The following is a 26,527-nucleotide window of genomic DNA, read 5'->3' on the forward strand; positions in this document are numbered from 1 at the left end:
ACTGAGCAGTCTCAGTAAGGCTGCCTCTGTGACTGTTGATGGAGTAAAGTCTACCTGGCTGGTAATCCACAGGGAATTTCCCAAGTGGACTGGAACTCTGTGACCACATGTTTCATGGACACCTGTGTCCATTCTCGTTGCCTCTGATATGGGTAATAACAATGTCTTAGAGAAGCCAGGCTCCTTTATTATGAAGCTGCACACAGACACCAGCCAGCTGCTGCCTTGTACTAAAGAGGTGATTCCACAGGTTAGGAATAGTGCATGTGTGCTGCAGGGAACGCTGACCCCCTAGGCCTTCAAATGAGAGAATCTCTCTTGACCCCTCCAGACTGTGAACATGCAAGAGAAAGAGTCCTGGGGAATTAGTTTTGAGCAAGCCAAGGTGACACATAACAAAGCCATTACTTTGGTCAATCATTTATCTTCTTTCTGCCAGTATAGATTAGTTTGCATTTCCTAGAATTTCATATAAATTCAAGCATACAGAATGCACTAGTTGTTGACATGGGCTCTCCAACCCAGCAAAATCATCTGAGAATTAATCCATTGTGTGAATAGCAATGATTAATTTGTATTGATGAAAGGTAACCCATTTTATGATTGTACCAGTCTTCTATTCCTTTGTTGAAAAGTTGGATTTTATCTACTAGCTACTATGAACTAGTAGTGCACAAATCTTTTGGAAAACAAGAAACTTAACTGAAAAGTGAACTCTTAAATATAAGAGTGGGAATAAGAGAGGGAGGAGATGTACAATTTGGGACATGCTCAATCGGACTTGCCACAAATGGTAGAGTTAGAAATGTGCCAGGGGATTCTAATTCAATCCCATCAAGGTGGCATGTACCAATGCCATCTCACTAGTCCAAGTGATCAATTTCTGTTCATAATTGATCATAATGATAGGTCTAAGAGTCAAAGGGATCACACAAACAAGACTAGTGTCTGCTAATACTAACTGATAGAATTAAAAATGGAGAGAATGATCCAACATGGGAAGTGGGACACACAGCAGACTCCTAGAATGGCAGATGTCCTAAACAACACTCTGGCCTCAGAATCAGCCCTTAAGGCATTCAGATCTGGCTAAAAAGCCCATAAGAGTATTTCAGGCATGGAAAGCCAAGACACTCTGGCAAAAAAAAAAAAAAAAAAAAAAAAAAAAAAAAAAAAAAAAAAACACCTAAATGAAAGATCTCTGCGAGTGAGATCCCAGTGGAAAGAACAGGTCATCAAAGAAGGAGGTACCTTTCTCTGAAGGGAGGAGAGAACTTCCACTTTGACTATGACCTTGTCTAAATATGATCAGAGTCGGCGAACTCAAAAGGCCTCCATAGCCTTGGCAACTCATGACAAGAGCCTAGGGGGAGTACTGACGCCATAAACAAGAGTGTCAATTTGTTAAGTCAACAACAGGAGTCACTGTGCACTTACTCCTCATGTAGGATCTCTGTCCTTAATGTGCTGTACATTGTGATTTAATGCTATAACTAGTACTCAAACAGTATTTTTCACTTTGTGTTTCTGAGTGGGTGCAGACTGTTGAAGGCTTTACTTAATAAATGCCAAATTGATCTTCTGTATATAAAGATAGTTGAAAATGAATCTTGATGTGAGTGGAAGGGGAGAGGGAGCAGGAGAGGGGAGGGTTGTGGTGAGAGGGAAGTTATTGGGGGGGAAAAGCCATTGTAATCCATAAGCTGTACTTTAGAAATTTATATTCATTAGGTAAAAGTTTTAAAAATGTAAAAAAATAAAATAAATTGCATAGAAAAAGTTAAAAAAAGAATAATATGGCTGGAAGGTATCATAGGTAAATGTTTTAACAGTTGAAGAAACAAATTGTTTTCCAAAGTTATTGTACTATTATATATTTCTATAAACAGTACACTCCTTTTGAGTGTGGATTGTTTCACATTCTCGCCAACAATTAGTAGATTAAATCACCATTTTAACCATTTCATTCTAGCCATTACAACGGTAGCTTGTTGTAGTTTTAATTTGCATGTTTCTACGACTACGGAAAGAAACTCCATTGGCTCTACAGAATGCTCTTATATGTCTACAGTCATTCAGTAAGTATTCACTTGGTAATGAAGATAGCAGCTTGCCACATTTAAAAAAATTAACCAGGAGATTTGATGAGCAGTTTTTATATAGCAGTATCTTCATAAAACTCCAGGTTTCCATGTTTTCCAATCCCCCTATACCCTAGCTTAGAATGCTCAGGTATATATGGTAACATGTGAATACAATCCACCTTCATCTACTAAAAGGGTGGATTCTAGGACTGAAAAACAATAGCCTTTTCTCCACTACATAAACTTGAAAGGAACAGATTAAAATTGTCACTGCACCTCAAAAATGAAATCTATTTTGGGGAGTATGTCTAACATTTCATGTCAATATCACTTGATGCTCTAATGAATTAGGTAAGCTTTGCCTTTATTTTTATTACTAGTTATACAAATGATTACATTTTATTGGCTTTGCTCAACTGGCTTTGCGTGTACTTTTCATCTGTGTGAAAAGAGTATTTGTTATGTTTACATTTGAAGTTTTTTAAAATGGGTTTTGAGTTTTTGTTTTTTGAGAGGCAGAGAGATTCTCCCCAAATGCCTATGAAAGCCTTCAACTGGGGCCAAATCCAGGTGATGGAATGCAATCCAGGTCCCCCTGGGTGGGCAGCAGGGACCTAACCACTTAAACTATCACATTGCCTACCAGCGAATGCATTAGCAGGAGGGTGGACCCAGGAGTGGAGCTGGGCATCAAACCGGGACACTCTGATATGGGACACTGGCATATTGTCAACCCCTAAACTGTTTTTAAACTTCCCTACTGTCCCAGTTCTTCATTTGGGACCAGTAGGTCTATATTCCAGTTTGGCCTTTGACAGAACTGTTGCCAGACCCAGAGCAAATCTCTTGCTCTGAGTCCCAGGTCCCTTACTACTCAAATGGGGGAGTTAGACTAAGCGATCTCTAATCTCTCCTCTGGCTCCCTACCATTATATGGTTTTCTACTTTGTCGGTGGTACATATACGAGCACCTGAAATACATACCTGAATATGTTAAGATTAACAAACTGCAGTCTTGAGCATTACACGTAAAGCACTTCATATAGGGCTTAACATAAAGTCAAGAACAAACATCAGGGTGGAAAAAAGGAGAACTAAAAGAAGATATTTCCATCGATAATGTGATTCTGCAGAGGAGGTCGAAAACAGGGCTCTGCCATCTAGTCCAACAATTCCTGGAGCCAGGTGACAAGGCTGCTTCCTCTGATCCAGAATCAACCAGTCCTGGTCTTCAATAGGATGGCCTCTGTGCAGCATGGGTAGCAATCATCTGGGGACTTAAGTAGGGCTGCTTGGTGGTTAGGAAGGGGAACTAAGTGATATGGGTTGAGCTATGCCTAACACTAGGTTCCCTTCCAATGGAAAAGAACGTTGGTTGAAAGGGCACAGCGGAGTTTGAGGGGGAACAGCCCTCGTTCCTCGAGCCTTAGGACACTTTCGGGACCATGCTAGTAGGTGGAACAGAGATGCAAGACCGTCTTGCCCTTTGAGAGCAACTACACAACATACGTCCCTTTCATGAGATTCTCGAATTTTTCAACCAGAGAAACTTAGTTTAAAGCCATCAAGTCCGTCTGAAGCCTCTTAAGGGAAAACGAATGAGAGTTGCAGCAGGTGTGGGCTGTCGGCAAGCAAAGGAATAAACCACCTCAGCTGGCCAACCTCCAGCACCTGAGCATCGCTCAGTTCCCACCGCAGAGGAGGAGCCGGCTGTCCACCGTCCCGCGAGGTAGGAGAGGTTCCAGAGGCACTGCCTGGCTGCACTACCCGGCAGGCGCTCCTGGACCCAGAGCGCTGACTGGCCGGGGCGTTGCCGTGGCGACAGGTGACGCATTGGCGCGGAGAGCCTCGGGAGGCCAGGTGGCTGCCAGGCAACGGCAAACACTCCCGGTTGGAGCTGACTTTCTACTCCCAGACCAGACGTTGCTCTGTCTCTGGAGTCCCTCGCACACGGCTCTTCTATAGGACTTGGTGAGTCCGGCGGAACCCAGCCTCGGTGCTGGGCTCCCACTTCTGTGCCAGAAACTCAGCCTAGCTTTATGGAACAAAGGAAAAGTCTCAGAGAAAGCGGGCAGGAATTTCAGTGATGACCTGCTGTGGTTTTCCAGAGATGGAAAGTGAGGAATAGCAGTATCAAGACACTTGTCCAAGATCTCACAATGGATGGCCAAATCTAGACCTGTACTATTCAATATGGTAGTCACTGGACACTTGTGGCTACTGTGTTGAGATGTTCTCTAACTGTAAATAAATTTCACACTGAAGTTTCAAGGCGTAGTACCAGAAAGTAAAATGAAATACAGTAATCATGTATTGGTTGTGTTTTGAAATAATAGTGTTTTAGATAAGTTAAAACACTAAAAATTCCACCCGTTCCTTTGGCTTGTTTTTTTTTTAATGTGGTTATTTGAAAACTAAAATTGCATACAAAGCTTTCATATTTCTATCAGCCAGAACGGATTTAGACTAAAACTTAACTCTGACAATATCTGCTTCAAGATCTCTTGTGCTACGATACTACTTTGAACGGCATTTTGAAGTGGAATTTTGGTATTGATGGGGAGTGAGTGCAAGACCATTACACAAGGTTCGTGCTTCCAATGTTTTAGGACCTTGCTATTCGAAGTGTATGAATCTAAAAATGCATTATCACAAGCTCCTCAAGGGATTCTCTTGCATGTAAAATCTCCATGAGCAGTGTTCTGGGATTTGCACCTCAGTTCTCTTTTTCCTTTGATTTCTTCTTGAATAACTAGGCTGTATTCCTAATATTGCCTGTCTTAGAATTACTGCATTTTGAGCAAGCTCCCCAGCAAATGTTTGCATACTCAAATATGAGAAACATTGATTTCAATGCTAACTGCATTTCTCTTCATCTTTCCAAATCCAGAGCAGTAGGATCCTCAGATGAGTGGCCGGTGTAGCATCAGCATCACCAAAGAACTTAACAGAAATGCAAATTCCTGTCTCCTACCCCGGGGACAAGGGCTGTTGAAGCCCCCCAAGCCTTCTGGGTCAAGTCCTTAGTTTGGGAAGACTGGGGTAACTTTAAGAGGTTTTCTTTGGGAAAGATGAGCAAGTTCAGCTGTGCCTAGCCTTTAATTCCTCCTCCATTTGCCGCCTTCCCCAATCCTTTCTCTACTTTTTTTGTTTCTTTCCACAACTCCATCCCTTCCAGGAGTGAAGATGAATTTTCCGACCATAAATCCTGAATATAAAATGAAAACTTCTGAAGATAATGTACAAAATCCTGTGCATCCACGGCATAGTAGTGTAAAGGTAAAGGGAAGAGTCAGTTATGTACCACCCACAGAAAATGAAATGGAAACACAGACTCTGACATTTAAGCACATCACAAGAGCGCAGGAGAGAACCAGAAAACGCCAGCAGCCCGTAAGACTGGAGCCTCTGGTAAGTTAAAAAACCAGCATTTTAGACACTTTCCAGCAACAGAGGAAGTGGTAAAACTGCTTTGGGAGATGGGCGTCATGTCCAGACTCTTAATTGGCTGAGAAGGAATGAAAAATCTGAACATTAAGAACTTTTCACTCAAGTTGTAAACACTGTAAACATTTATTCCACAAAAGTTAAGTTCTAGGCATTGAGTTGGTAGAGACAGTCGTGAATAAAGTTTTCTAGTACATAAATCTTTTCTAGAATGAAGTATAATATAGTCTCCTTAGGAGTGTTAGATATTGTTAAATATTAGAGTACTGAAAGCTTTAGTACGAATATTATATATGGTTATCTGGTTTTATTACTTTCAAGGTACATACCTGTTGCCTGAAAATTTTGTGCATATTTGTGTAAAGTAAAAATTGAAAATGTCCATCCCCATGCTCACGTATTCAGCATTATTAGTGATTCATTGCCCTTCCAACTGTTTTATGTTTATTCAAATATATTTGCATATATAAGAGTATTTCAAAAAGTCTGTGAAAGAATAGAATGAAAAGATAATGCTCATTTCCCAGAAACTTAGAAGAATTCTCATACATGTGTGTGTATAAACATATATGATTATACAATAATCATACTGATCCTCAAAAGTGCTTATTTCACTTAGGGTTGTGTGTTTGGCCTAGCAGTTAAGGCATGGTTGGGACATCCCATATCAATACCCAGCTCTGGCCCCAACTCTAGCTTCTTGGTACAGATCTGGAGAGACAATAGGAATGGCTCAAGAAGTTGAGTGGATCCTGTCATCCATTTTGGAGGTCTGAATTGAGTTTCCATTGTGAGCATTGAGGGAGTGAACTAACAGATGGGAGTTCATTCTCTGTCTTTGAGCTTGCTGGCTCTCCCCTAAAATAAATAGAAATCTTCCAATCTGTGTATATGGGGGTATCTTTTCTAACAGCAGTACTGTCTTTTTTGCATGGATATACTATAATAACATAATGCCCATTTACTGGTCTCCTAATGATGGGAGGTCAGGGTATTTCCTTTTTATTTGTGTGTGTGTGCACGCGCATATTATTTTACTACTACAGATAATGCAATATTGAGTGACCTTGTCTTTGTATACCTACAGATTCTGGAAGTAGTATCTTATAAGTCATAAAATGTGTACATTTTTAATTTTGAAAAACATTTCCCTGTTGTCCTTTAGACAAGTTAAATCAATTTACATTTCTGCCTACACTGTGCGAGAGGGCCTGCTTATCCACGTCTTTGACAATTTGAATGCTCTTAGTTCTTTCACTTTTGCTAGACTGATAGATTAAAAATAGTATCAAATTATTGATGCAATTTGCATCTTATTAATGAGGTTAGATGTATTTTTATTCATTCATTGGCATATAAATTACTTATTGTGTGAATTATCTGTTCAGAACCTTTGTCCATTTTCAAATTAAGTTACTTGCCTTTGTCTCAACAGTCTTAGAGAGTTAATTTTTTTTAAATATTTATTTATTTATTTATTTATTTGAAATGCAGAGTAACAGAGCAAGAAAAATAGAGATCGAGAGATCAAGATCCTCCATCTGTTAGTTCACTCTCCAAATGGCCACATCAGCTGGGGCTGGGCTAGGCTGAAGCCAGGAGCTAGGAATTCAATTCAGTCTCCCATGTGGGTGGCAAGGACCCAGATATCCAGCCATTATCTGCTGCCTCTCAGGCAAATTAACAGGGAACAGGATGAAAAGCAGAGTAGCTGGAACCCCAACCAGTACTTCATATGGGATGCAGGCATCCCAAGCAGTGGCTTAACCTGTTGAACCATAATGTCCACCCTAGTCTTAGCTGAGAATTAATTCTAATTACTAATAACCAAGTTAACATCTTGGATGAAAATCACAAACCAATACAGCTGAAATCACCATAAAATTCAAAGTAACAGTTATTATTGACAATGAACTTCCATTTGCAAGGTGGATATGGCACAGACTGCTACCCCATCTTCTCCAGCAGGGTGTGTCTGCACTACCCCAAGTTGTTTGCATGAGGTCCACCCTACTCTGTCTCTCCCATGGAATTAATATGAAACTTTTTTATATATATTTCTTTTTAATATATTTGACAGAGTATATCATTAACCACTGATGTTCTGTCACCAATGCAATTCATTATGTATGTTACATGTTCACAAAATACCTACTGTGTGCCAGGCTCTGCCCTGGGGATATAGCAATGAACAAAGGCAAGATTCCTGTGGATTCTGGTAATTCTAAATAAATAGACTGCATAATTTCATCAATGATAAGCACTGTTGAGAAAACAATACAGGGAATGTGGTTGAAACAGATAGGTGACAACTTTACATTGGGTAACTACAATGGTATTGAGATACCTGAATCAGCCAGTAGCCTGTACCAACTTCCAGTTACATGAATAGAACAACCATTGAGCTGCCTTGGCAGTAGAGACCAGATGTCCCCGCTGAGTTCTGCCTAAAACAGATTTATTAGCAAAATGTCTTTTTTTAAGTTACTAAGTCTGAGGAAGATTGTGTTGTTTCAGCTCTCTATTAGTACATTACAAACAATACATGAATATAATAATTCATACAACATTTAAAAATAATAAGGAATAAAGTGAAAATAACCTGAAGTTCTATCATGCAAAGAGAAAGTAGCTTAATAGTTAAGTGACTGGCTTCACATGTGTAAGTGTCGGTAGTTTGACTGCTTTTCAGAGTTGGTAATACTGTGTGTGTTTTCTCTGTGATGAACTCTCCTCTCCTCCCCTCTTCCTTCCCTTTCCCCTTATCTTTCTCTTCCATGTCCTCTTTTCTTCCTTTTTGTCTCTCTCTCTCTCTCTCCTCCCCCTCTTCCTTCTCTTTTTCCTATTCACCTTTTGTGTTTTTCTCTAGCTGCGATTTCCCCAATCTCTGAGTACCTTTTCTGTTGCATCTGCTATTAACAGCTATCTACAGTATATAGCCTTTTGCATTAGTCAACTTTTTATTTAAAATACCCGAGAGAAACTACTTAAGAGAGAAGAAGGCTGCGTTGGTTCACACTTTTGGAGGTTCACAGTCCAAGACCATGCAGCCCCATTGGTCTGTTGTTGAATAAAGGTCATGGATGACGGAATCTTTGCAGAGGGAAGATCACGTGGTGAGCCAGGAGGCAAAGAGACTGGAAACTTGCTCATTGTTTATGTCCTTTGATCTCTATTTTGTTTTTATTTTCTTTGAAAGGCAAGAAGACAGAGAGAAAAGAGATACCCTTTTGCTAGTTCACTCCCCAAATGTCCACAACAGCCAGGAGTGAGACAGGGCAGAAGGCAAGAGACCAAAACTCAATATGGGTCTCCCACATGTGTGGCAGGGATCCAAGTATTTGAGCCACCACCTGCTGTCTCCTAGGATGAACTCACCATTCTGATATGAGATGCAAGCCTCTAAAGCAGTGTTTTCTTTTTAACTTTTATTAATATAAGGAGAACAGATTTCATGTATTTCATAGGTAAGAAGACAACCACAGTTGTAGAAATACCACAGTTGCACAGGAGTATAAACAAGGGCTAAGAACAACAATCAAAACACAAGCTGTCCATTTGATTCCCATACATTTTTATCTGTATTAAGCCATCATGATTTGATCATGGGGTTCCACACTCTCAATGTAATCCAATCACTCCAAAAAGGTTTAACCTTCAGACTCTATACTTGAATCAAGCTCCCACCCTTATTTAATCCATCACTTATTGACATCAGTTCATTCATTAACATAAGACTTTGAGTTTTAAATGTCTGCATGAGTTTTGTGAGCCAAATCCTGTTCAAATGATAGTATCTTTCTGGCCTTCTCCATGTTCCATTTTTTTTAAACTTTCTTCTCGAACTTTCCTAGCTGTTATTTTTATGTATAATTTTTTTAAAGATTTATTTTACTTGAAGTCAAAATTACAAAGAGAGAAGGAGAGGCAGAGAGAGAGGTCTTCCATCTGCTGGTTCACTCCCCAATTGGCTGCAACAGCTAGAGCTGCGCCGATCCGAAGCCAGGAGTTTCTTCCAGGTCTTCCACTGGATGCAGGGGCCCAAGGACTTGAGCCATCTTCTACTGCTTTCCCAGGCCATAGCAGAGAGTAGGATTGGAAGTGGAGCAGCTGGGACACTAACTGGTGCCCATATGGGATGCTGGCTCCACAGGAGGAGGCTTAGCCCACTACACCATAGCTTTGGTCCCTTTTTGATCTTCTTTTGTGAACATTGTATTTTTTTTTTTATTAAACTTTTATTTAATGAATATAAATTTCCAAAGTATAGCTTATGGGTTACAATGGCTTCCCCCCTCCCATAACTTCCCTCCCGCCCGCAACCCTCCCCCCTCCCGCTCCCTCTCCCCTTCCATTCATGTAAAGATTCATTTTCAATTCTCTTTGTATACAGAAGATCAGTTTAGTATATACTAGGTAAAGATTTCAACATTTTGCCCATATAGCAACATCAAGTGAAAAAACTACCATTGGATTACTAATTATAGCATTAAATAGCAATGTACAGCACATTAAAGACAGAGATCCTACATAATTTTTTTATTTTTAATTCTTCATATGACTCTCATTTCTTAAGTTTATTTGCAGGCTGTTGTTTCTCTGTTAATTTTGTCCTAGTATTTTTTTGTCTTATTATGCTTTTCAGATAAACAAAATTATCTGATAAGAATATTTTTACTATCTTCTTTCCAATTTCTATATTTGTATTTTTTCTACACTAATTATATTGCTAGCTTCAGTTGAACATTGTAAATAACAGTGGGACAGTACACATTTGTCATTCTGAGTTCAGTAGAAATGTTTCTAGTGTTTCCCTATTTTAAGCATGATGTTAATCATTGAGATGTTAAGAAAGTATTCTTTTTGATTAATGATTTTATCACAGTTATTAGGGGCCTGTGCTGTGGCGTAGTAGGTTGGGCCTCCACCTGCAGCGCTGGCATCCCATAGGGGCACCAGTTCCAGTCCTGGCTGCTCCACTTCCAATTCAGCTCTCTGCTAATAGTCTGGGAAAGCAGTGGAAGATGGCCCTAGTGCTTGGGCTCCTGCACTCACATGGGGACCTGGAGGAAGCTGCTGGCTACTGGCTTCAGATTGGCCCAGCTCTGGCTGTTGTGAACACTGGGGAGTGAACCAGTGAATGGAAGACCTTTCTGTCTTTCCCTCCCTCTGTCTCTCAAATAAATAAATAAATCTTTAAAAAAAAACTTTATTAAGTATCTTTTCCAAATAAAGTTATTTTTCTTATAATTAGTAGTTGGCATTTCTCTATTGTTTGCAGTTTTGTTTTTCAAACTCAAAGAGACTTAATAGTATGCTATAATAAGGTGTTGAGACACAGAGACAGAGACAGATAGAGGGAAAGAACTCATTTAATGGTTTCACTTCCCAAATGCCTGCAATGGCCAGGGTGGACTAGGCCCAAGATCAAAGCCTGGAATGCAATCTAAGATGTCTTGTGTGAGTGGCAGGAAATGAGTTAACTGAACCATCAGTAGTATTCCCAGGGTTCATATAAATAGACCAGAGTCCAGATCTAGAGCCAATAATCAAACCCAGGCATTCTGATGTGGGATGGGTGCATCTTAACTAGCATCTTAATTGCTAGGCCAAATGTCCCCATTAAGGTTTTACTATTTAAGGTAATTTATGTTTGCTATTGATTTTGCTAAATAGTATATAGTTTATTAAGAAGTTTGCCTCTATTCTGGTTTTATTATGAAATTTTCAAATATACAAAAATTATAAGAATAAACAAGTGTTTGTGCCCATATTAATAATGTTGAATTTTGACCACTTTATTTACTGTTTATTTTTTAAAGGAATATATTACTTATATATTTAAATGCCTTTATAGTTCAGTTTCAGTGCCCTTTTTCCTCTCTCAGAGATGATCACCATAGTGAATGTGACTTTATACTATTTTGAATATTTTACATAATTTATTTAAAAAATTCAATTTCTTCCAATTTTTTATTACAAAAAGTTTCAAATATACAGAAAAGTTGAAAGTACAGTAAATATGTATATACCGTCTATCTAGGTTCAAGAATTGTGAATGTTTTGTCATATTTGCTTCATATTTCTCTGTATACATGTACTCCTATATGCTTGTTACTTTGGTATTTAGTATAAATTATAAATGTCATGGTGCCTTACTCTTAAATACTTTGGCATGCAGCCCTAAGAAGAGCAATTCCTTCCATACTACAATACTATGTTCACACCTAAGAATATTAAAAATTCTATGTATAATTATTATAATATCATCTAAAAATCTATTTCACAGTGGAATTTCTCCAAGTGTTTTTAGAACATTTTACTCCTAACAAGAATCTAATAAGGATTAAGTTGTGGCAGTTATGGCTCTATAGTTTCTTCTAAAGAGTTCTTTACTATTTTTGCTAAGTTGACTCGTTGAAGAGTCTAGCAGTATCTTGTAGTATATTACACATTCTGGGTTTGTCTGATTGTTTATTCATGGTATCATTTGACTCGTTTCTTTATCTCCTTTAAATCTGGAGGCTTAAGAAGCCTTTTTTGCATGCTTGCCTCATAGGTGATAGATACTGCAAGCTTTATATTTTATCAGCTCACAAAGTGTATAACATCATGTTGGCTCACTATTCTTGATGCTTAGTTAAAACATTTGGTTAAGGTGATGATTGTGAATGTTTGCTTAGTTTAAACATTTAGTTAAGAGTACAAATTAATGTGTAATCCGTGAGTGATAATTTGGCATTGTGCAAATGTCTTGCTCCCTGAAAACCTTTAACAAAATTAGTTTAGCCTCCATTGGTCAAACATTTCCTAAATCAATCAATACTTGCCTAGCTCAAGTGTTATACTGATCAAGTGTTAACATTAATTTTCTAATTCTGTCATTAGAATAGAATAATTCTACACTTTTTAGTTAGTATTCCTTTGTACAGAGCATCTTTATCTCCTTTCCTCAAGTACTTATTTCAAACTGTCAGTGTAGATTTATAGCTTTTTTAAAATTCAGAATTCTCCATTATTATAATTTTTAATCTTGGTGCTTCAATTCTCCAGGGTCCTAAAGTCTGTATGTCTTTTTGACATATTGCTAACAGTTTTGAGCACTCTGCTGATTTCTGTACAGCACGATATTCAAGGCTTACCTTGCATTTTCCATGCCACAGCCATGAAACCAAGCATTGTTTGTAATGGGAAATGATACTTAGAACGTAAAATGTGATTACTGTTTATCCACATTGCTACAGGACATCACCCTTTTTTAATTTTAATTTTTAATTAGTTTTAACAGATTCAATGTGCTTTATGGTTATAATTCTTTTTTAAAGATTTATTTCTTTATTTGAAAGTCAGAGTTACACAGAAGGAGAGGCAGAGAGAGAAAGAGAAAGGTCTTCCATCCACTGGTTCACTCTCCAGTTGGCTGCAATGGCCGGAGCTGCACTGATCCGAAGCCAGGAGCCAGGAGCTTCTTCTGGGTCTCCCACGTGGGTTCAGGGTCCCAAGGAATTGGGCTATCTTGTACTACTTTCCCAGCCACAACAGAGAGCTGGATTGGAAGTGGAGCAGCTGGGACTTGAACCAGCATCCATATGGGATGCCGGTACTGAGCCTAGGGGCTTAACACACTGTGCCACAGTGCTGGTCCTGTAAATACAATTCTATGATACTCCCTTCCTCCTCCCTCTCTCCGTCTCCCCCTTAAATCCTCCTTCCTACTCCCTTTTGTTAAAAGTCTTTTAGATAACATTTTAAAATTACAGTACAGTAAAATGGCCTAATACTTGACTGAATAAGAAGTTTTGACAAGTAAAAAACAAACCCCAGTTTACTGGGAATATAGATAATGGCTAGAAACAACAATTGAATGGAAGAATGATCATTTCACTCATACAGTAAATTCTAAAGTAATCACAGATCATTAAAACTGTAGTGGTATATTATTGTCAACCATTGGTTTGAAAAAGTTAAAAACAAAGTTTTACAAAACCATACTTGCAGCAATACTGATGCAAGCAGACATTTCTTTCGTTTTTCTATCTTTTTTGTTTGTTTTTTAAATTTTAGCTCCCACATATAGGGAGAACATGCGGTATCTGTCTTTCTGGGTCTGGCTTACTTTACTTAGCATGATGTCCTCCTGTTGTATCCATTTTGCTGCAAATGGCAGAATTTCATTCTTTTTTATAGCTGAATAACATCCCATCGTGTGTGTGTGTATATATATACCACATTATCTTTATTCATTCATCTGGTGATGGACACCTTGGTGGATTCCAAATTGTGGCTATTGTGAACAGTGCTGCTATAAACATAGCGGTGCAGGTATCTCTTTGATATATTGTGTTCAAGTCTTTGGGTATATATATCCAGTAGTGGATTGCTGTTTGATATAGTAAATCTATTTTGAGTTTAAGAAATCACACTGTTTTCCACAGCAGCTGAACTAATTTCCATCCCCACCAGTAGTGTATAAGTGTTTCCTTTTGTCTACATCCTCACCAGCATTTGTTATTCTCTGTGTTTTGAATTTCAGCCATTCTGACAGGAGTGAGGTGATATCTCACTGTGCTTTTGAGTTGCATTTTCCTGATGGCTAGCGATGTTGAGCATTTTTCATATATTTGTTAGCCATTTGTATTTCTTCTTTTGAGAACTGTCTATTGAAGTCCTTTGCCCATTTTTCAACTGGATTGGTTGGTTTTTTTTAGTTATTGAGTTTTTTAAGTTGTTGATATATTTGGGATAGTAATCCTTTGTCAGGTAGTTTGCAAATATTTTTCCCATTCTGTTGGATGTCTTGTTACTCTATTGATCATTTCCTTTGCTGTGCAAAAGCTTCTGAATTTGATATAGACCCATTTGTTGAGTTTTGCTTTTTTGCCTGTGCTTTGGGGGTCTTATCCAAGAAGCCATCTACACCAGTGTCTCAGATTGTTTCCCCTAAGTTCCTTCCAGAAACTTAATAGACTCAGATCTTACATTTCTATCTCTAATCCATCTTGAGTTGATTTTTTATCTGATAAGAGATAGGGATCTGATTTCTTTCTTCTACACATATACAACCAATACCATTTTTTGTAGAGATTATCCTTATTCCACTGTATAGTCTGAGTACTTTTGATAAAAACCAGTTGGCTAGTTGTATATAGATTACTTTCTGTGCTCTGTATTCTTCCATTGATCTTTGTATCAGTTTTTTTTTTAAATTAATTTATTTGACAGGTAGAGTTACAGACAGTGAGAGAAAGAGAGACAGAGAGAAAGGTCTTCCTTCCGTTGATTCACTCCCCAAATGGCCACAATGGTTGGAGCTGCGCCCATCCAAAGCCAGGAGCCAGGTGCTTCCTCCTGGTTTCCTATGCGGGTGCAGGGGCCCAAGCACCCGGGCCATCCTCCACTGCCTTCCCAAGCCATAGCAGAGAGCTGGACTGGAAGAGGAGCAGCTGGAACTCAAACCAGTGCCCAGATGGGATGCCGGCATCACAGGCAGGGGATTAACCTAGTGTGCCACAGCGCTGGCCCCTATGTATCAGTTTTTATGCCAGCATCATGCTGTTTTAATTACTGTAGCTTTGTAGTATGCTTTAAAATCAGGTACTGTGATGCCTCTAGCTTGATTTTTCTTGTTCAGGATCACTTTGTCTATTTTGAGTCTTTTGTGATTCCATATGAATTTTAGGGCTCCTTTTTCTGCTTCTGTAAAAATGTCATTGGTATTTTGATAGGTATTGCATTGAATCTTTGATTGCTTTAGGTACTATAGACATTTTAATGATATTGATTTTTCTGATCCAAGAGCAAAGAATATCTCTCCATGTTTTTGTGTCCTTGATGATTTCTTTCATCAATGTTTGATATTTTTTTGTTCTTTCACTACTTTGGTCAAATTTATTCCTAAATATTTGATTGTAGCTATTGTGAGTGGGATTTCTTTCTTGATTTCTCTTTATGTGAGTTCATCATTAGCATACAAAACAGCTACTGTTTTTTGTTTATTTTGTAACTTGCAACTTTACTGAATTGGTTTCTCAATTCTAACATGCTTTCAGCTTTTCCTCAGTCAGTATGATATTGGCTGTTAGTTTGTGATATCTAGCCTTTATAATTTTGAGGAATATTCCTTTTATAACTAATTTGTTGAGGGTTATTATCATGAAGGTATGTTGAATCTTACCAAATGTTTTCTTTACATCTGTTGAGATGACTATATGATTTGTTGTTCATTATATTTATGTGATTTATGATGTTTCTTGATTTTTGAATGTTGAACCAGCCTTACTCTTCTGGGATAAGTCCCACTTGATCATGATGTATGATCTTTTCTGTGTGATTTTGGATTTGATTTATTACTATTTTTTTAATTCAAGGTATATAAATTTCATGTATTTAATATATAAAGATTTGGGAACATAGTGATACTTTCCACCCTACCCTCCCTCCCACTCACACTTCCACCCTTCCTCCTCCTTCCTCTCTTATTCCCTCTGTTAATTTTTAAAAATCTACTTTAAGTCTACCTTATACTCACAAGATTAACCCAGTAAGTAAAGAGTTCAACAAATAGTACGACAAAAAAAAAAAAAAAAAACAACACTGTTCCTAAACTGTAGAGACAGGGCTGTAAACAATCATCAAATCTCAAAATGTGAATTTCACTCCTATTCATTAAGTTTGGATATATTCATTAAGTTTGGACCTATTCCAAAGTTTGGACGAGTAAGGGCTCCAGATTACCATTTTTCTTTAACATTTATTTATTTGAAAGAGTTACACAGAGAAAGGAGAGGCAGAGAGAGAGAGAGAGAGAGAGAGAGAGGTCTTCCATCCAACGGTTCACTCCCCGATTGGCTGCAACAGCTGTAGCTGCGACAATCTGAAACCAGGAGCTTCTTCCAGGTCTCCCACACAGATGCAGGGGCCTAAGAACTTGGGCCATCTTCTGCTTTCCCAAGCCATAGCAGAGAGCCGGATTGGAAGTGGAGCAGCCGGGTCTGGAACCGGCACCCATATGGGATGCCAGCGCTTCAGGCATTAACCAGCTGCACCACAGTGCCGGCCCCAGTGATTTAGTCATTTGAAATAAAATCTAGTGGCTTTGATAGCACCCTTATTTGATGATACAGCATATTGCAGATTTATCATGTATTATTTCCTGTCTCAAACATGTACTCAGCCATTACTTTAAGGAGCACTGATTTTATAATTAAATTATATTTACAGAACATAATCTTGACACTGGTTAGCCATTGTTACTATACATATTCATTGAATAGACACAGGAAGTCTTAAGACATCTGTAAGATAGAATACATCATAAGTTCATAGTGATATTTTCAATTCAGGTTCATTACTACTACTTTTTAATTTAACTTTGAAATTTCTGATTATGAATGGCATTAGTTGCTTATTTTGCCTTAGTTTAAGTATAATTATCTCATAATCATAAATATTACCCCTAAAATTATAATTATCAAAAACTGTTTGAAATTTATTTTTGCAAGTCTTTGCATCCTAAGGCTAAATCCCATTAAGAATATAAAGTGAGATTACTATATTCTAAGTCATTCAACAGAGTTCTTATAAATATAGTTATGCTGCAAACTGGATACACATTTACATTTGCTTGATAATTTTTAAAAGCATTGATAAAATAGTTAAAAATATCTTTTTTTTAATTTTTTTTTTATTTTTTGACAGGCAGAGTGGACAGTGAGAGAGAGACAGAGAGAAAGGTCTTCCTTTTTGCCGTTGGTTCACCCTCCAATGGCCGCCACGGTAGCGCGCTGCGGTCGGCGCACCACGCTGATCCGATGGCAGGAGCCAGGTGCTTCTCCTGGTCTCCCATGGGGTGCAGGGCCCAAGGACTTGGGCCATCCTCCACTGCCCTCCCTGGCCACAGCAGAGAGCTGGCCTGGAAGAGGGGCAACCGGGACAGGATCGGTGCCCCGACCGGGACTAGAACCCGGTGTGCCGGTGCCGCAAGGCGGAGGATTAGCCTAGTGAGCTGCGGCGCCGGCCATTAAAAATTATCTTTTATTCATAATTATATGAAACATTAAATTACTTACAAAACCAAATCTACAATATTATTTATCAAAATGGGTCACCTCCACCCTGTTTTTCCTCCTACTATAAAACATTTTTAATTTTGTGATTTCTTTCCATTGTCAGAAATACTAACAAATTAAACTCATGCACATGTATGTGTGCAAATTTGTACCTGCCAGCTTCTTAGATAAAGGGCACTCCACCACATATATTTTTTTCAACATGATTTTTCAATTAACAATGTGTCTAGTCTGGCGCCGTGGCTCAATAGGCTAATCCTCTGCCTGTGGCACTGGCACACTAGGTTCTAGTCCTGGTCGGGGCGCCGCATTCTGTCCCGGTTGCCCCTCTTCCAGTCCAGCTCTCTGCTGTGGCCTGGGAGTGCAGTTGAGGACGGCCCAGGTCCTTGGGCCCTGCACCCAGGACCAGGAGAAGCACCTGGCTTCTGGCTTTGGATCAGCACGGTGTGCTGTCCGCAGTGGCCATTGGAGGGTGAACCAACGTTAAAGGAAGACCTTTCTCTCTGTCTCTCTCTCTCACTGTCCACTCTGCCTGTAAAAAAAAAAAAATGTGTCTTGGTGTTAACTCTGTAAGTCTAAATATATAATTTATTGATATGGTTGAAATATATGTCCTCAGTTGTGTGTGTGTGTGTGAATAATAAGTAGCTTTGATAAATATCTTCTGCTATATGACATATTTAACTAGGTTCCTCCATTTCTAAGTACACCTTTTGGTATTTAGGAAATGCTGTGTTTTTATTCAAATGAGTATTTTTGTATAAATGTTCTTTTGTAAACTTTGTTTTTGCTGCCTAGTACTGCTCTATTATAAGTAAAATTGAAATTTGGTAGTAATTTCCAAGCTCTCCTCTTTTTGTTTCCCACTATATAATTTTAACTGCCTTACCTTTATTTCTAGTTGTAGGATTTCTCAACCTTGGCACTATTGACATTTTCAGCCAGATAATTCTTTGTTGTAGAGGTCTTCTCTATATTGTGGAATGTTTAGCGGTATCCTAAACTCCTACCCTTCAGATGCCAGCCACACCCCCAAGTTGTAACGACTAAAAATGTTTTCAAACATTGCCAAATGCCCCAGGGAGTCAAAATTGTCCCAGGTTGAGAGCAGTGGTATAGGGTAATTAGTGAATTTTCTTTAACTTTTCACATGTTTAAGTTTGTGATTGCTGTTTTGTTTCTACATTGTCAGAGAATACAGTCATTTGCATGCTATGCAAAGATTACTAATTACATATTGGATGCCAACATTTTTATTGTGATAAAATTTACATAACATTTATCATTTAACAACTTTAAGAGTACAGTTTAGTGGTATGAAGTACATTCACAATGTTATGGAACCATCACCACCATCCATTTCCAGGACTTTTCGTTCCTTTCTCCCAGTTTTTTTTTTTTTTTAAGGTTTTATTTATTTATTTGAAAGTCAGAGTTACACAGAGAGAGGAGAGGCGGGGGGGGGGGGGGGTCTTCCATCTGATGGTTCACTCCCCAATTAGCCACAACAGCTGGAGCTGTGCTGATCCGGAGCCAGGAGCCAAGAGCCTCTTCCTGGTCTCCCATGTGGGTGCAGGGGTCCAAGGGCTTGGGCCATCTTTCACTGCTTTCCCAGGCCACAACAGAGAGCTGGATCAGAAGTGGAGCAGCCGGGCACCTATATGGGATGCCAGTGCTTCAGGCCAGGGCATTAACCCGCTGAGCCACAGCCCAGCTCCTCTCCCAGTTTTAATTTCAGTGTCTCTATAGTCCCTTTGGTTGTCTGAAGCTCATTCTGTATTAGATTCCCTCTGGAAGGTATCTTCCCTGGGTTCTTGCGTATTCATAGCATTTTGGAACTTTTATACTGAATATTTGTTTGTATGGATAGGATATCCCTGACTCATACTTGCTTTTCTTTATGCGTAGCTTAAACATGTATTACATTTTCTCCTTACATTAAAAAAAAAAAAAAAACTACTTACAAAATCTAGTGACAATGTGATTTTCTTTTCTTTATGAGTGACTTTGTCTTTCCTAGATTCTCAGTTGTTTTTTTTTTCAACTACTTTTACTAGGATATATACCAGTATGAGTCATTCTGGATTGACATCCCCAATACTTGGTATACCCTTGCAGCATGAAGAATCAAATCTTTATTTCATATCGCATTTTTCACTTTATCTTTCCAAGTTTTTCTAATTCCAATTCCATTTTATTTTTAATATCTCTCGTTTTTAAAATTTTATTTTATACAAGTTTCATATATTTCATATATACAGATTTAGGAACATAGTGATGGTCCCCCCTCTTCCTTGCCTCCCACCCATGCTCCAAACCTTCCTTCCCCTCCCTCTCACATTCCCACTCTTTTTTTTTTTTTTTACAAACATCTATTTTTTACAAACATCTATTTTCAGTATACGTAATGCTTGTATAGTTGACCCAGCACTAAGTAAAAGAGTACAACAAATAGTATGAAGAAAAAAAAAAACACTGACAAGGACTGCAATCAATCAATCTAATCTCAAAATGTCCATTTCACTACAATACATTACATTTTGGGTACTCTATTAGTTAGGTGAAAACATAGGGTATGTGTCTTTTTGGGACTGGCTTATTTCACTAAGTAAAATGGTTTCCAGTTGCATCCATTTTGTTACAAAAGACAGGATTTCATTTTTTTTTACAGCTGAATAGTACTCCATAGTTTATATATGCCATAATTTTTTTTTCTCTCTTTTTTTTTTTGGACAGGCAGAGTTAGACAGTGAGAGAGAGAGACAGAGAGAAAGGTCTTCCTTTTTTGTTGGTTCACCCCCCAAATGGCCACTATGGCCAGCGTGCTGTGCTGATCCAAAGCCAGGAGCCAGGTGCTTCCTCCTGGTCTCCCATGCGGGTGCAGGGCCCAGGCACTTGGGCCATCCTCCACTGCCTTCCTGGGCCACAGCAGAGAGCTGGACTGGAAGAGGAGCAACCGGGACAGAATCCGGTACCCCAACCGGCACTAGAACCTGGGGTGCCGGTGCTGCAGGTGAAGGATTAGCCTAGTGAGCCATGGCGCCAGCCCCATAATTTCTTTATCTAGTCAACAGTTGATAGACATCTGGGTTGATCGCATACCTTAGCTATTGTGAATTGTGCTGCTATGAACATAGTGGTACAGATCACTCTTTCATATGCTGATTTCATTTTCCTTGGTTAAATTCTCATGATTGGGATGGCTAGATCATATGTTAGGTCTGTATTCAGATTTCTGAGGTATCTCCATACTGTCTTGCACTGTGGCTGTACCAGTTTACATTTCCATCACCGGCGGACCAGGGTATCTTTTTCCCCACATCCTTGCCAGAATTTATTGTTTGTTGACTTCTGTATAAAAGCCATTATAACTAGAGAGGTGAAACTTCACCGTGGTTTTGACTTGCGTTTCCGTGATGGCTAATGATCCTCAGCATTTTCTCAAGTATCTGTTGGCCATTTGAATTTCTTTGTTTTAAAAATGCCTATTCAAGTCCTTCACCCATCTCTTAACTGGATTGTTTGTTTTGTTATTGTTGAATTTCCTGTGCTCTTTATAGATTCTGGATGTTAATCCTTTGACAGTTGTGTAGTTTGCAAATATTTTCTCCCATTCTGTCAATTACCTCTTCACTTTGCTGAGTGTCTCTTTTGCAATACAGAGGCTTCTCAGCTTGATGTAATCCCATTTGTCAGTTTTGGTTTTCATTGCCCATGCCTCTGGGGTCTTTTCCAAGAAGTCTTTGCCTATGCCAATGTCTTGCAGAATTCCCCCAATGTTTGATGGTATTAGGTGATAGATTTAAGTCTTTGATTCATTTTGAGTGGAATTTTGTGTAAGCTATAAGGTAGGGGTCTAGTTTCATACTTCTGCATATGGAGATTCAGTTTCCCCAGCACCATTTGTTAGACTGTCCTTTCTCCAGCGATTGATTTTAGCTCCTTTGTCAAAGACAAGTTGGTTGTAGATGCATGGATTGATTTCTGGAGTTTTTGTTCTTTTCCATTGGTCTGTAAGTCTGTTTTTGTGCCAGTACCAGTCTTTTTTGATTACAACTGCCCTGTAGTGTGTCTTAAAATCAAGCATTGTGATACTCCTGGCTTTGTTTATGTTGTATAAGATTGCTTTAGCTATTTTAAAAGACACTTTGAGATAATGGATTATAAGTTCTGATTGTAGCACATTTTTACTAATGGTAGGGTTGTTAGTTTGTTCCATGTTCTATTTTTTGCTTAATTAACTTAGTGTAAAAGTTGACTATACTCCCTCATGATGTTCCTACAATACATTTGTAATGTGATGTTAGTTTTGCTGTACATTTTATTGACGGGATGGGTAAAATTGCTTTTAGAGCATTAGACCTTTCCTATCTGTTCTTTTCACTAACTGATTGCAAAGATGGCTGTGCACCTTCTGAGATTTGTGCCATCTGCTCCTTTCCCCACACATTTATCTGGACCTTCTTTTTACTTCATTCTGATTGTGCCTGTTCCACTCAGGATTCTACTACATGCAGCTGTTTTCCAGTGTGGAACTTTACCTTAATATGAATCTTTGTCTTCTTGATCTTGAAAACCTATAGGAAAAAAAAGGAAACCTAGGCCGGTGCCACGGCTCACTAGGCTAATCCTCCGCCTTGCAGCGCTGGCACACCAGGTTCTAGTCCCGGTCGGGGCACCGATCCTGTCCCAGTTGCCCCTCTTCCAGGCCAGCTCTCTGCTGTGGCCCAGGAGTGCAGTGGAGGATGGCCCAAGTCCTTGGGCCCTGCACCCCATGGGAGACCAGGATAGGCACCTGGCTCCTGCCATCGGATCAGCGCGGTGCGCCGACCGCAGCGCGCCTACCGCGGCGGCCATTGGAGGGTGAACCAACGGCAAAACGGAAGACCTTTCTCTCTGTCTCTCTCTCACTGTCCGCTCTGCCTGTCAAAAAATAAAATAAAAATAAAAAAAAGGAAACCTATAGGACCTGGACTACATTGGACTGCCCCAGTAACCTATGAACCAATTTTGAGACACCCACATGATTTCCAAGTCAGTCTCAGTTTTTCTTACTGTAATTTCCTCTGAATACCTGTTGGAAAGTTTAGGTTTTCTAATTGTCAAGGCCATTACATGCTCTGTTCCCTTCCATCTGCTTCCTCAACACCAGGACTGTTGGGTTGTCATTACCTGCTTGGATATTGAAGGGTGTAGAGAGGGTTTTGCCATTTTGTACTGTTGCAAGTGTTTGAGTTTTTGGTTTAATAATCCTGCTTTCTAGCTCAGTTTTATGTGCCATATAAACTTAAATACTTATCTTCTCAGTGAATTTAATCCTTTTATTGTAAACTGACTCTATCGCTAATAATACTTTTGATTGATAATTTATTTCATATGGTATTAAAATACCAACACCTTTCTTTCATAGATAATTGTAATAATATATAACTTAACTATGCATTTATATTTTAGTTATATCTCTTTTAGAAGATTTATTTGAAAGGCAAAATTACAGAAAGGCAAAAACACACAAAGAGACAGGGAGAGATATCTTCAATCCATTGGTTCACTCCCCAAATGGCCATAAGGGCCAGAGCTGGGACAGTCCAGAGCCAGGCATCAGGAGCTTCCTCCAGGTCTCCTGTGTGCATACAGGAGCCCAAGCACTGGGGTCATTCTCCACTGCTTTACAAAAAGGCACATTAGCCTTTTGATTGGAATAAGTCCTTTAATTAGCAGGAAGTTGGATGGGAAGTTGAGCAGCCAGGTTTAGAATTGGTGCTCATATGGGATGCCAGTGTTGCAGGTGGCAGATTTACATGCTACACCACATCACTGGACCCAATTATGTCTCTTTTTTTTACTTTATATTCATTAAATAAAAGTTAAAAATAATAAAAAATTTCCAAAGTACAACTTTTGGATTATAGCTGCTTTTCCCCCCATAACCTACCTCCCACCCACAACCATCCCATCTCCTGCTCCCTCTCCCATCCCATTCTTCATCAAGATTCATTTTCAATTATTTTTATATACAGAAGATCAATTTAGTATATATTAAGTAAAGATTTCAACAGTTTGCACCCACACAGGAACACAAAGTATAAAGTACTGTTTGAGTACTAGTTATAGCATTAAATCACAATGTACAGCACATTAAGGACAGAGATCCTACATGAGGAGCAGGTACACAGTGACTTCTATTATTGATTTAACAATTGACACTCTTATATATGGCGTCAGTAATCACCCTAGGCTCTTGTCATGAGTTGCCAAGGCTATGGAAGCCTCTTGAGTTCACCAACTCTGATCATATTTAGACAAGGTCATGGTCAAAGTGGAAGTTCTCTCCTCCCTTCAGAGAAAGGTACCTCCTTCTTTGATGGCCCGTTCTTTCCACTGGGATCTCACTCACAGAGATCTTTCATTTAGGTCATTTTTTTGCCAGAGTATCTTGTCTTTCTATGCCTAAAATACTCTCATGGGCTCTTGAGCCAGATCCGAATGCCTTAAGGGCTGATTCTGAGGCCGGAGTGCTGTTTAGGACATCTGCCATTCTAGGAGTCTGCTGTGTATCACACTTCCCATGTTGGATTGTTCTCTCCTTTTAAATTCTATCAGTTAGTATTTTCAGACACTAGTCTTGTTTATGTGATCCCTTTGACTCTTAATCCTATCATTATGATTAATTATGAACTGAAACTGATCACTTTGACTAGTGAGATGGCATTGGTACATGCCACCTTGATGCGATTGAATTGGAATCCCCTGGCACATTTCTAACTCTACCATTTGGGGCAAGTCTGATTGAGCATATGCCAAACTGTTGTTCCTCCACAGTCAGGACAAGGGCTGATCAAGTCATTGTTTCTCATAGTGTCCATTTCACTTCAACAGGTTTCCTTATAGGTGCACAGTTAGTTGTCACAGGTCAGTGAGAACATATGACTTTTGTCCCTTTGGGACTGGCTTATTTCACTCAGCATGATGTATTCCAGATTCCTCCATTTTGTTGCAAATGACCGGATTTCATTTTTCTTTTATTGCTGTATAGTACTCTATAGAGTACATATCCCATAATTTCTTTATCCAGTCTTGGGTTGATGGACATTTAGGTTGATTCCAGGTCTTAGCTATTGTGAATTGAACTGCAATAAACATCGAGGTGCAGACAGCTCTTTTATTTGGCAATTTAATTTCCTTTGGGTAAATTCCAAGCAGTGGGATGGCTGGGCTGTATGGTAGGGTTATATTCAGGTTTCTGAGGAATCTCCAGACTGACTTCCATAGTGGCTTAACCAGTTTGCATTCCCACCAACAGTGGGTTAGTGTCCTTTTTTCCCCATATCCTCACCAGCATCTGTTGTTGGTATATTTCCATTTGTTGAATAGACTGTCCTTGCTCCAGAGGTTTAACTCCTTGGCCAAATATAAGTTGGCTGTAGATGTTTGGATTGATTTCTGGTGTTTCTATTCTGTTCCATTGGTCTATCCATCTGTTTCTGTACCAGTACCATGCTATTTTGATAACAACTGCCCTGTAGTATGTCCTGAAATCTGGTATTGTGATGCCTCCAGCTTTGTTTTATGTTGTACAAGATTGCTTTGGCTATTCGAGGTCTTCTGTGTCTCCATATGAATTTCAGCATCATTTTTTCCAGATCTGAGAAGAAGGTCTTTGGTATTTTGTTTGGTATCACATTGAATGTATAAATTACTTTTGGGAGAATGGACATTTTGATGATATTGATTCTTCCAACCCATGAGCATGGAAGATTTTTCCATTTTTTGGTATCCTCTTCTATTTCTTTCTTTAAGATTTTTTAATTTTCATTGTAGAGATCTTTAACGTCCTTGGTTAAGTTTATTCCAAGGTATTTGTTTTTATGGCTATTGTGAATGGGATTGATCTTAGCAGTTCTTTCGCAGCTGAGGAATTGCCTGTGTATACAAAGGCTGTTGATTTTTGTGCATTGATTTTTATATCCTACTACTTTGCCAAACTCTATTATGAGTTCAATAGTCTCCTAGTAGAGTTCTTTGGCTCCCCTAAATAAAGAATCATACCATCTGCAAAGAGGGATAGTTTGAGTTCTTCCTTCCCAATTTGTATCCCTTCAATTTCTTTTTTAGCCTAATGGCTCTGACTAAAACTTCCAGAACTATATTGAATAGCAGTGGTGAGAGTGGGAGTCCCTATCTGGTACCAGATCTCAGTGGAAATGCTTCCAACTTTTCCCCATTCAATGAGATGCTGGTCGTGGTTTTTTCCATGAATTTCTTTGATTGTATTGAGGAATGTTCCTTCTATACCAAATTTGCTTAGAGTTTTCATCATGAAAGGGTGTTGTATTTTATCAAATGCTTTCTCTGCATCTATTGAGATAATCATATGGTTTTCCTTCTGTATTTGTTAGTGTGGTGTATCACATTGATTGATTTGCAAATGTTAAACCATCCCTGCATACCAGGGATAAATCCCACTTGGTCTGGGTGGATGATCTTTCTGATGTGTTGTTGCATTCTATTGGCCAGAATTTTATTGAGGATTTTTGTGTATATGTTTATCAGGGAGATTGGTCTGTAATTCTCTTTCAGTGCTGCATCAGTGCTAGAACTGGTGTCCATATGGGTTGCCGGCACCGCAGGCGGAGGATTAACCAAGTGAGCCACAGTAATCTTTTATTTTGACTTGTATTTTCAAATGCATGTGTGTGTAGAGGAGTGATGGTTAGCTGTGTGTTCAGTGCTCAGTTCTCCTTCAGTGTAGTACCAATCCTATCTAGTTGTGATATGCTGTTGTCATCTTTCCATCATTTCAGCTTTCCATGTTCATTTCAATAAGTTTCACAGAAGGGTTTTTAAAATACATTCACCTTAGCACTGTGATTATAGATTGTTGCTTGGTCTTTTTTTTTTTTTTTTAAGATTTATTTATTTGAAAGT

The 26,527-nt window shown here is 38.9% G+C and overlaps 1 protein-coding gene across 1 annotated transcript in view; it reads left to right on the forward strand.

The window, feature by feature from the left end:
• Positions 1-5,303: 5,303 nt before the first annotated feature.
• DNAH6 (dynein axonemal heavy chain 6) overlaps positions 5,304-26,527 on the forward strand; it is a 287,841-nt gene continuing 266,617 nt past the window's right edge. The window contains exon 1 of the mRNA XM_062208725.1: positions 5,304-5,495. Within this exon, the coding sequence (XP_062064709.1) occupies positions 5,304-5,495 (192 nt within the window). The remainder of the gene's footprint in view (positions 5,496-26,527) is intronic.

The sequence above is a fragment of the Lepus europaeus genome, chromosome 13 (genome assembly GCF_033115175.1).
Source record: "Lepus europaeus isolate LE1 chromosome 13, mLepTim1.pri, whole genome shotgun sequence".
In the NCBI taxonomy this organism is placed as follows: Eukaryota; Metazoa; Chordata; class Mammalia; order Lagomorpha; family Leporidae; genus Lepus; species Lepus europaeus.